The sequence below is a fragment of the Sphaerodactylus townsendi genome, linkage group LG01, assembly GCF_021028975.2.
Source record: "Sphaerodactylus townsendi isolate TG3544 linkage group LG01, MPM_Stown_v2.3, whole genome shotgun sequence".
In the NCBI taxonomy this organism is placed as follows: Eukaryota; Metazoa; Chordata; class Lepidosauria; order Squamata; family Sphaerodactylidae; genus Sphaerodactylus; species Sphaerodactylus townsendi.
In genome coordinates, this window is record NC_059425.1 from 22,682,051 (window position 1) to 22,694,346 (window position 12,296).

Genomic DNA, 12,296 nt, shown 5'->3' on the forward strand with positions numbered 1-12,296 from the left:
CTGGTCTCTACCACCCACAGATCCAATGTAATTCTGGGGGACCTCCGACCGCTACCCGGAGGCTGGTAAACACAGCACCAAATGGAGCTTGCCTCTTCCCTCCAAGGGCTGCTATCTGCAAGCTGACACTCTCTCCACCTTGAGAGGCAGCGTGGTATAGCGGTTAAGAGCAGGGGCACTCTAATCTGGAGAGCCGGGTTTGATTCCCCGCTCTGCCACTTGAGCTGTGGAGGCTGATCTGGTGAACCAGATTAGCTTGTGCACATGCCAGCTGGGTGACCTTGGGCTCGTCACAGTTCTTTGGAACTCTCTCAGCCCCACACACCTCACAGGGTGTTTGTTGCGAGGTGGGGAGGGCAAGGAGATTGTCAGCCCCTTTGAGTCTCCTACAGGAGAGAAAGGAGGTATATAAATCCAACTCTTCTTCTTCTTCTCCTGGTGCAAGCCTGTATTGGACAAGAAGAGTCTCATTCTGCCTGGGGCTACCCCTCAGATATTAAGACTCATCTTGCTTGTGACCCTGATAGAAGGTGGGCTTCCGGTTGCTATCCCACCAGGATTCTCCCCAGTGGCCATAATGGCCAGTCTGCTCCTAAACAGTCCAATAAAGTGGCCAGTTGTGAGCAGATTGGTCAGTTTTTAGTAGGTAGAGAGCAAGTCCTTCCTATATCAAATCAAGCCTAAACTGTCCCTAAAACCATGGTGGCGAACCTTTGGCACTCCAGATGTTATGGACTACAATTCCCATCCGCCCCTGCCAATTGGCCGTGCTGGCAGGGGCTGATGGGAATTGTAGTCCATAACATCTGGAGTGCCAAAGGTTCGCCACCACTGCCCTAGAAGCTAAAATGCCTAAACTGAGGCTGTCATACTTTGGTCACATAACGAGAGGCTAAGAGTCACTGGGAAAGACAATAATGCAAGAAAAAGGGGAAGCCCAACGTGAGATGAATTGACTCTATGAAGCCACGGGCCTCAGCTTGCAAGCCCTGAGCAAGGCTGTTAATGATAGGATGTTTTGGAATACGTTGATTCATTGGATGGTTGTGAACTAGAAGCGATTGGACAGCACTTAACACACCCAGAGCACGATTTCAGATGGGGTCAAGCAGCCCGGGGAAAGCTAAAGCCCTACTTCCGCAACACCACTGACAAAATCTAAATTGGGCCTAGCTCATATGCAGTGGTGGGATTCAAATAATTCAACAACCAGTTCTGGTGGTGAGATTTAAAATAATTTAACAACGGGTTGTTTACAAGCACCGTTTTAACAACCGGTTCTGCTGAAGTGGTGCGAACCGGCTGAATCACACCACTGCTCATATGGTAATATGTAAATTGCACGAGGAGCAAACTTGAAAATACCTTCACTGCCTAGCTCCAGGAACAGGGGTCTGCAACCTGTGGCTCTCCAGATGTTCATGGACTACAATTCCCATCAGCCCCAATTGGCCATGCTGGCAGGGGCTGATGGGAATTGTAGTCCGTGAACATTTGGAGAGCCACAGGTTGCAGACCCCTGCCCAGGAACATTTGGGATATTTAATATAAAGGCTCAAACTTCCCATATGTGGGCAAGCTTTACAATACTGCCAACAATATTGCCGCTGATGAAGCAGATGTTTCGCCTTGTTAATCCTTGGAACTTTGCGCTTTGCACAGTCTCTGGAGACCTCTGCACTAACCTGGGCCTACCTTGTTGGACACTTACTTTGTTTTCCAGTCACAGTGCTTGTGTCTTCTTCTGCAGTGTGTGTGTTATGTTTGCTGTGTCAGCGGTGTTTTTGTTTACTCCTCTGCCTGTAGCTCTTTGTGTATTGATATTGAACCCATTCAATTATATTGCAGCAAACGGTGTGGCAGGTTTATGTGGTTGGATTTTGTTGTTCCGCCACAATTTTTGAGTTGTTTTTTCCAATATGTAAGTTGGCCCATCTGCCCGCTTCTCTCTCTGGAACCCGCTAGTCCCTTGGAATACTTGCGTCAGCTTCGTGGTTCACCACCACTTTGTTGCTTATTCCTACAGTGCCCCCACTGCCAACTTTAAACCCCGGTCCCCCTTTGGAGGAAGGGCAGGGTCGCACTCTGGCTGCCTCGTGCACTGCAGAAGGGAACCCCGTGCCCAACGTGACCTGGGAGACAGAAGTGACCGGCAAGACTGACATCCGCCACTCCTCTCACCCCCGCTCGGCGTCTGTCACCATTGAGTACTACGTGGTCCCCGGGCGGAACATGCACGGCAAGCTGCTGACCTGCGTCGTCTCCCACCCGGGACTGCAGCACCAGAAACGGATCACGCACAGGCTCAACGTGTCATGTAGGTACTCGCTGCTGCTCTGAGCTGCCGTTTCCCTTCGCAGTTGTGCTTCTCAAGCTGTGTTTGTGGCCCAACCATTACGGCCAGGTGGCTTGGACCTTCTTATTAGAAGAAGTAGAGAGCCAGCCGTGGTGTGGTAGTTAAGAGCAGGTGCGCTCTAATCTGGAGAACCGGGGTTGATTCCCCGCTCTGCCACTTGAGCTGTGGAGGCTTATCTGGTGAGCTAGATTAGCTTGTGCTCTCCAACACACGCCAGCTGGGTGACCTTGGGCTGTTCGGCAGTGGAATTCACTGCCTCGGAGATGGTGGGGTAACCTTCTTTGGAGGTTTTTAAACAGAGGCTGGATGAACATATGTCGGGAGTGCTTTGATTGTGTGTTCCTGCATGGCAGGCAGGTTGGACTTGATAACCTTTGTGGTCTCTTCCAACTCTAAGGCTCATTCCGCACATGCAGAATAATGCACTTTCAAACTGCTTTCAGTGCTCTTTGAAGCTGTGCGGAATGGCAAAATCCACTTGCAAACAGGGGCCTATGATTCTGTTCTATGATTCTATGTGGTGCTTTATATATTATGTGATGCTGCTGCTCGCCTGATCTTGTCAGAAGCTAAGCAGGTTCAGCCTGGGTTAGCACTTGGATGGGAGACTACCAAGGAAGTCCAGGGTTGGTACCCAGAGTCAGGCAGTGGCAAAACACCTCTGAACATCTTTTATTTCGACAACTCTCTGGAGATGCCGTAAGTTGGCTGCAACTTGACAGCGCTCTCCACCAGCTTGTGTTACGTTGAGTAGGTGGGAAGCAGGCAGTCTGAACCCCAAAGCAACATCCGTCTAGCTCTGATATCTTGTAGGAGCTGCTCCTGCCTGCCAGAAACCTGGGAGGGGCTTTGGCTCAGCAGTAGAGCACCCTGCTTTGCATGCAGAAGAGCACAAGTTCAGTCCCTGGCATCTCGAGTTAAGAAAAAAAATCTCAGGCAGCAAGTTGGGAAAGAGTTTTTCTCTGGCATTGAGCCCAAAGATCTGCTGACAGTCAAAGGTCTGGTAATATTGAGCTGCCTGGACCAAAGGTCTGACTCAGCACAGTGTTAAGTGCTTACATTTTTGTGCAGGAGTTATGGCTCCATGTTTGCTTTGCGGGCAAAAAATCCCAATCCCAGACATGAGGTTTTCCACATGAAAGCCGGTCGCTTCAAACCTTTATCCCTTTGCAGTGGCAGGAGCAGCAGTGGCGTAGTGGTTAAGAGCAGGTGCATTCTAATCTGGAGGAACCAGGTTTGATTCCCCGCTCTGCCGCTTGAACTGTGGAGGCTTATCTGGGGAATTCGGATTAGCCTGTGCACTCCCACACATGCCAGCTGGGTGACCTTGGGCTAGTCACAGTTCTTCTGAGCTATCCAAGCCCCACCCACCTCGCAGGGTGTTTGTTGTAAGGGGGGAAGGGAAAGGAGATTGTAAGCCCCTTTGAGAAAGGGGGGGGGGTATAAATCCAAACTCTTCTTCTTCTTCTTTGCAAGGAAGTGTACCTGGAAGCAGGTGACCTCTCTGCCATTTTTCTCTCAGATTCACAGATTGTCACCGTCCGTGAACCATTCAGAATGCAAGAGATTCGCTGATTTCACAGCAATATTGCTGTGGGCCAAACAAAAAACCAAAAAAGGTGGAGAGCTGGATCTTGTCTATGCTGGTGTGGCCAACAGCAACCGAAGAAAGAGAGCTGATAGGGACCTGGTTAGAAACCGCCCTCCCGTTTCCTGTTCCCGTCTCCCCAGCAGTTGAGCAAAAGGCCTGAACATGAAAGCAAATATATTAGATTTGAGAGCTGTGGGCAAGGATGGAGGGAAGGGAGGCCTAAAACTCTGCAATTGTGACGGGGAAAGACAGATCCTACTTCCAGGGATACTGAGAGGAAAAGGCTCCAATCTGACAGATGCAACACAGACAGGGAAAACTACACATCACAATTTGTTGATGGGTTCCCCCATCTTGACTTTAACTCAGAGGGTCACATGTCAGCTGTGAGGGAAACTATTTCCTCAGCACACTGCTAATGAGGACCAGGAAATGAACATAGCTGCTGTGTTCAGGGAAACACAGTCACTATGTGGATTATGGACAGGGGAGATTACCTCCTCTCTGCCCCTCCGCAGCATCAGGTGTGCACCTGAAGCGCTCTTGCTTTCCATGGGGAAAGCTGAGAACGAGAGCAGTAGGCACACGACAACTTCCTTGTATGTCAGTAGAACAGTACAAGGAAATTTGCCATGCGCTACATCTACTCCCTGTGTGCGGCAACTTCCTCGTACATCGGTACAGGGAAGTTTACTGCACCAGGGTTGTTTTCAGTGTGCCATTGGGGGGGCTCCTGCGTAATCTGCCTGTGTTAAAGACTGTAACGTGTTGTTTAACCTTCCTGTGAGTACACACATAGAAAATGTCCCATCTAGTTATGTCCAAAGTTTTTGGAATCTCTGCTTAAGATAATTTCAAGCAGCAGGTGTTGGGAAAGACTTTTTTTTAGCAACAACAATCTTTATTAGGCATATAAAATAGGCTCCAGTACGTTACCAGACATTTGTAATGTACAAAGCAAGAGTTAGCTCAAAACACAAACAGAGAAACTGTATCTAGCATTAGACATTACTTAGACCATGACGTCTGTATTATGTAATAGAAGCCCCACAACAAAATTGTCAGAGTCTCTTTCAGATTTGTCTAGGGCCAGCTAAGGCAAGAAATTCCTGATACCCACATATCTTGGACAGTCGCATATAATGTGAGCAACAGTCTCTACTGGATTTTTGCAGTGTGGACAAACCCGATCCTGGAGAAGGATAGATAAATAGCGACCCTTCATGATGGCCGATGGTGAAGTATTGCATCTGGCCCTTGCAATAATCCATCTCTGTTGGGGTTCAGTTAATAATTCAAGATGTTTGGTTATATATCCCTGTTCAGATGGACCAGTGATCTAACACTTTTGGACCTGCAGGCCCATTTAGAATCCTGGCATAAAGTGATGGGTCCAGCCACAATAAATGTTTTGTGCCATTAAGTCACAGCTGACTTGTGGCGACTCCATAGGGTTGCCAGGGCAAGAAGAAGAGTTTGGATTTATATCCCCGCTCTCTCTTGAAAGGGGACTCAAAGGGGCTTACAAACTCCTTTCCCTTCCCCCATCACAACAAACATTCTGTGAGGTGGGTGGGGCTGAGAGAGCTCCAAAGTATTGTGACTAGCTCAAGGTCACCCAGCCAGCTGGCATGTGTTTGTTTATTTGTTTGTTTGTTTGTTTATTGGTTACATTTTTATACCGCCCTCCCCCGAAGGGCTCAGGGCGGTGAACAGAACAGAATAGAGCACAGAAATCAAAGCTAAAATCCAATAAATATTAGGTAGTTTTTGGCTCTATATTAATAACCTCATCCTATTAAAACGCAGCATTATTAAAATCAGCATAAAAGATGGCACCTATTATCAAGTCCCCTAAAACAAAAGGGGGGAGGTGGACGGCAGGACCCACTGATGTTCTGGGGGGGGGGACATCAGCAGCCGGCCTCCCCAAAGGCCCGGCGGAACAGCTCGGTCTTACAGGCCCTGCAGAACTCATTAAGATCCCGCAGGGCCCTGACAGCTGGAGGGAGAGCATTCCACCAGGCTGGGGCCAGAGCTGTAAAGGCTCTGGCCCAGGTGGAGGCTAGCCGCATCATTGAGGGGCCAGGGATCACCAGTAAATTGGCCTCTGCTGAGCACAGAGACTGATTCGGGATGTATGGGGTAAGACGGTCCCACAGGTACGGAGGCCCCAGACCGCGTAAGGCCTTAAAGGTGTTGGAGTGCGCAAGCTAGTCTAGTTCCCCAGATAAGCCTCCACAGCTCAAGTGGCAGAGCGGGGAATCAAACCCGGTTCTCCAGATTAGAGTGCACCTGCTCTTCACCACTAAACCATGCTGGCTCTCTTGAGTAGATGCTCAGGGGTGGTTTGCCATTGCCAGCTCAGGGGTGGTTTGCCATTGCCAGCCAGTTGTGATCCAGGACTTCCTCGGTGGCTTCCCATCCAAATATTAACCAGGGCTGACCCTGCTTAGCTTCTGAGATCTGAAAAAGATCATGCTAGTCTGAGGCTGTCTGCCACAAAATGGCTGCCTCAGAAGGCCGAGCCAGCCACAACATGACGCCAGCAACTTACCTTCAGAGACAATGCAGATCATTATCCAGCTGCTGTCAAGGCAACATTCTAAAGACCTACACAGCCATTCGAATCTCCATCAGCCCCACCTAGCCCCTCCCACTTTCTACGATCATGTAGAAGGTGCCAGGAAAGTTTTCAGCAGGTGCTATGTCACCGGCGGGACCTCATTTGGTACTCCTGCTCATAGTTAAGCAGCTTCATCTCTCTGTTTCACAGGAGACCTTCAAGAACAAGCAAGTCCAAAGGCACAAGCAGCCTTACCATTGAAATCAAGGTGGCATTTGCCATTGGGGCCCCCAGAAATGTCCTTCCTCCCTTCCTCTTTCTCTCCCCCACTTAATCTTCTCTTCTTCTCACAGATCTGTCGGATGCTTCAGTCCTGGGCCATGAGACAGAGGAGGATTGGGTCACAGGAGAGGAGGGGGTCTCCCTGAAATGCCTTGGGGATGGGAACCCTCCGCCTACGTACAACTGGACTAGGTGAGCATTTATCCTTTGCGTGGCCGTGCCCTCCCAGAGGCCCCTCCTAAACATGGGAAGGAGCTTAAACTTGGTTAATTCATTACATCACCTGCTCTTCAACTGCACAGTTTTCCTGATCATTGTCCCTAATAAATTACTGCCCAGTTTGTCTCTATCTTTGCAATTCTGAGACGGCTTATTATATTTTTTCTTAGGCTGAATGGTTGTCAGAGTCTCAGAGTCTCTAGTAGTTAAATAGCCAAGAAAGGAATGGAGGCACCAAGTCTCAAAGGAATATAGATGTAAAATGCGCACACATTTTAAAACCTTATGAGAAATTTACCCCCTTTTAAAACCTCAGGGCAGCATATATGCCTCCCTAATTTTACCTTCACCTTGCTACAAGCTAGGTAGAGAGAAAGAGAGGACTGCCCCAAGCAGAGATGGGATCCAACCAGTTCTCACCACTCCTCTAGAAGTGGTTACTAATTTTTTCTGAGCGCCGAGAAGGGGTTACTAAAGCAACCTCCCTGCCCAATAGGGACTGCAGGGGCGTGTGTGTGGCGGCGCCACTGTTTGAATCCCACCACCATCAGAACCTGTTATTAAAAATTTTTGATCCCACCACTGGCCCCAAGGTTACTGTGAACACTTTCTTCACAATTACTCATAGTGCTTTGTGACTGAGTAGGAACACACTAGTCCCACAATCTACACATAAACAACCTGCTAAGAAGACAAGATGGGGATTGTACATCTTGTTCCATTGAAAATAATCTTTCCTTCTTTAAAATGCTAATAATATAGCGGGGAGGCCAGCTTCATAAACAGTGGAACCAATTGGAAGTTGAAAGGTTAAACCTCTATTTTCCCTGCACAGCCCCAAGGCAAACTGAGGCTCCGTAACCCTGCAATTTGCAGTTTATGGACTGAGCGAGGTTCGTTTTGAAATATTGATTATAAAAAGTAGGATAAAAACAGCAGAGCCCTTCAGCACTTTAAAGCCTTAAACATCATCTTCAACTGCACTTATAGCTCCAGGTATAGAAGAAAAAAGTGGTATCCAGGAGCAATGAAATACTAGCGTTACATTCTCTGATATTTTTAGGCAATGCTCAGATGATAAAGGATCAGTAATGTGGCCACTCATGAGATCTATAAGTTGTAATTACGCTCTCCTCCAAATCAGAAACTGCATTTGCCAAGATAGTTCATTAGTTGGTTGTTGTGGGCTTTCCAGGATGTGTGGCCATCGTCTGGTAGATCTTGTTCCTTTAGATCAGTGGTGGCGAACCTATGGACTACAATTCCCATCAGCTCCTTCCAGCATGACTGATGGGAATTGTAGTCGATGAACATCTGGAGTGCCATACCCTATTTCCCCGAAAATAAGACAGTGTCTTATATTAATTTTTGCTCCCAAAGATGCGCAATGTCTTATTTTCAGGGGATGTCTTATTTTTCTGTGTTCTGTTCGTCGGGCATGCTTCCAAACAAAAACTTTGCTACATCTTACTTTCAGGGGATGCCTTATATTTTGCACTTCAGCAAAACCTCTACTACGTCTTATTTTCAGGGGATGTCTTATATTCAGGGAAACAGGGTAGGTTCGCCACCATGGCTTTAGATAGTCCATTAGATTTTTTTTAAATCAGCTATAGGACTGTAATACATTTGTTCACTCCTACTTTTCCCCAGCACTCTCAGGGCAAAGCCTCCTGGGATTATTTTGTGGCATAAAAGTTTTGTTCCCCTCATGCTGGCTGAGCAGAGGGTCCCCAAACCCTCCCTTCTGCTCCCCAAGCTCCACCCTCAAGCTCCAAGAATCTCATAACCTGAAGCTGGCCACCCTACAGAATGACTTCCTTTGCCTCCTCGCTTCCTCTACAGCCCCAAATATCCCCTAAATCTATTTTTTCAGGGGGGCATTTTTGGGATGCAGAGGGAGATGGGAAGGAGAAAGGCCCCTCCCTGTTCTCGCAGGCAGTCCCGAAGAGACGTGACAGTTTTACAGCTTGCAAATTCAGAATTGCACCATTGGAGTCTGCCGCGGCCCGAGATTCTCCTGCGTCAGCCTTGGTTGTCTGCCTGGCCCCCCAGACATTGTCTCGGAGCCAGCTGTCGTTTTCTTCCCCGATGCCCCACAGATTTTCTCACAGCGCTCTTCTTCCTTACTCCCTCATGCCACAGCCCCCTGCAATTCCTCTGGGTTGTTTCCCCCCCCCTCCCCCCCGTTCCTTCCTCAGCACGGGTGCAGAAACCCGCAGCCAGGGCAACGTCAGACCGTCCGTGCCGTTCCCAGACAGCCCTGCGCCTGATCTGGGTCAGCCCTCGCAGAGAGCTCCTGTGCAACCCATTCAAAGTGAAGGAGGTTTATCTTCCTCAACCACTTATTCATCATCACCCGGCAATTCCTGGCTGGCTCTCAAGCCGTTTTGTGCTCTGAGGGAACCAGCTGGGACTTGTTGCGGGTTTCGGGGAAGCAGCCCTGGGCCAAAAATGCACCTCATAGCCTTTCTTGACTTTTGTGGTGAGCAAGAAAAAACAGCCAGCTCAGCAGGGCTGCGCGGGCTGGATTGATGAAGCTTTGCATAGAAGTTGAAGGGGGGGGGGGGGGGGCTGTAGCAGAATTAGATCCCCCGAAGTAGGGGTGCCAACCTCCAGGTCGGGTCTGGGGATCTCCTGGAATTACAGGTCATCTCCAGACTACAGAGGATTGTTACCTTGGAGAAAAATGGAAGCTTTGGAGGGTGGATTCTGTGGCCCTGAACCCCACTGACGTCTCTGTGTTCCCCAGGCTCAAACCTCCAGGTATTTTCCAGCTTGGGGGCTGGCAGTTCTACCCCTATCCTTCACTGGTAGCCAGGGAGGAGTTGGCATCCCTACTCTGAACTCTGTCTGCCAGCGTGGTGTAGTGGTTAAGAGCAGGTGCACTCTAATCTGGAGAACCTGCCACTTGAGCTGTGGAGTTACCTGTTGAACCAGATTAGCCTGTGCACTCCAACACATGCCGGCTGGGTGACCTTCGGCGAGTCACAGTTCTTTGGAGCACTCTCAGCCCCACCCACCTCACAGGGTGTTTGTTGTGGGGGGTGGGGGGACGGAAAAGGAGATTGTAAGCCCCTTTGAGTTTCCTTAAGGAGAGAAAGGGGGGATATAAATCCAAACTCCTTCTTCTGAAAGACAGGAGGATGAGATACAGAAAGTGGGAGATCTGGGCCTCTGTCTGCATTTGACAGGCCAGCCCAGAATTTTGTCCATCTTGCTTGTACAAGAACATGCAAATATAAATTTGGGGATTTTATTCTGATAAGATTTTTTTTCCATGTCAGATTACTGTGCCCTTCAGTCGGTGAAGACCAGCCTGTGCATGCTTTAAGCCAAACTAATTTTTTTTAAGTAGCTACTTGCCATAAAGAACTGCATTCTGGACTTGCCCATCCCTTCATGTTCTTGTGGGGAGAGCCCCCCCCCCCCCCCGCAAAAAGAAAGCTTTGTTTCAAATGTAAAAACAGTATGTGTATGCACAGAAGCACACAATTTGACCTGCCAGAATTATTGAAGAAACAGAAACTCCTTATATCCTCTTGCACCACGGCAGCTGCTCAGACAAATGGCCTAACCTGTTGAGCTAACGAACTTCTTAAAACAGGAAGGGTCATGTCTACGCTTAGAGGAGTGCTAATTCAGCGCCAAGTCAGGCTGGATTCTGCAACCTGCAAAGCTGATTATGCAACTGCGCCTTATTCTTCTAAACTTGCAAAATAAAGCAGGATTCCAACTTGGGTCCTTTAAAGATGAAGCGTAGCATCCTATGACTCTTGGAGGGCTGCCCGCTGGCTGGAAGAAACATGTCCTGGCCCATTCGTATTGGTTTAATGTGTTGAAATGGGCAGTTGAGCTTCTCTTGGAGTACAGATAAATAATGACGTCCCCTGATAAATACCATACCACTGGCCCTCCATTAAAGGGGCAGGACATTTCCCCCCCTTTGAGGCAGTGGGCAACCTAGAAGAATGACGTCACAGGGAACTGAGATGATGGTGGGACTAGATTGTGCCACTTCAGGCGGCTGGTGGTTGGATTCCAACTTTAAATGTTCATTTAAATCAGAATCTCCATGGAAATAGAAACTAGCACAGAAGAGAGAAAGGTCCAAACCCCTCTCTTTGCTGGCTGTGCTGGTTTTTATTTGCAGAGGATTTCTAACTAGACTTGTGGTTTGCCCGCCCTCAGCCCCAGTCCCTCATCTTCAAGAAATTAAGGAGTGGGAATAAAAAGGCTGGCCTCCATAGAATTTCACTATGTCTCTTTGGTCTTTACCACAGAGATTGGGGAAATTCCTAGAGCGTCACCCAGAAGTGACATCAAACTATTCTCAAAACCTCCTGGCAAGTGCTAAGGCACTGGGGCAACCTTGTTAGTAACATAGAGGAGCCTTCCAATGTGTAATACTCTTCCACTTGCAGTCTTAAGAGATTCAGATCATACCACAGCCTCAGAATTCTGCCATGTCATTGCCACCTGACAGTAAGGTTGCCAGTCTCCAGGTGGCGGCTGGAGACCTCTTGGGGTTATAACTGATCTCTAGGCAATATAGATCTGTTCACCTAGGCCCCTTCCGCACAGGTAGAATAATGCACTTTCAATCCACTTTCAATGCACTTTGCAACTGGATTTTACTGTGCAGAACAGCAAACTCCACTTGCAAACAGTTCTGAAAGTGGATTGAAAGTGCGTTATTCTGCATGTGCGGAAGGGGCCCTAGAGAAAATGGCCACTTTGCAAGGTGGATTCTATGGCACTATGTACCATTGATGTCCCTTCCCTTACCAAACCGCACCCTCCTCAGGCTCTACCCACAAAACCTCCAGGTATTTCCCAATCCGGAGCTGGAAACCCTGCCTGACAGCTATAACAGGTCTGATGAAGATGGTGAACATGAGAACATTAGAAGGGCCTTGCTAGTGATCCACCTAGTCTACCATCTAGTCCACCATTTTTTTCTCACAGTGGCTAAACAGTTGCCTAGAAGGGTCAACAACACGAGGCCCTTCCCTGATGTTGCTTCCTGGCACTGGTATTCAGAGGTTAAGTGCCCCTGGATGCTGACGTTCCCGATAGTTGTTATGGTTCTCAGCCTGGCTCAAAAGATAAATCGCGCCACTGTGATTTGGATTGGAGGGAAGAAGGCATTTATTTATTGATTTCATTTATATCTCGCCCTACACCGAAGTCCCAGGGCAGCTTACATAATGGGGTTCAAAGCCCCCTTAAAACATACAGTCCTGTTTAACCTTTCAACCTCAGTTTGGTTTCTCTAATCA

The 12,296-nt window shown here is 48.5% G+C and overlaps 1 protein-coding gene across 2 annotated transcripts in view; it reads left to right on the plus strand.

Annotated features, from left to right (window-relative positions):
* NECTIN4 (nectin cell adhesion molecule 4) overlaps positions 1-12,296 on the plus strand; it is a 137,554-nt gene that overhangs the window by 103,055 nt on the left and 22,203 nt on the right. For both annotated transcript variants that reach the window (XM_048482839.1, XM_048482848.1), the window contains exons 3-4: positions 2,027-2,317; positions 6,867-6,987. In XM_048482839.1, coding sequence (XP_048338796.1) covers positions 2,027-2,317; positions 6,867-6,987 — 412 coding nt within the window. The remainder of the gene's footprint in view (positions 1-2,026; positions 2,318-6,866; positions 6,988-12,296) is intronic.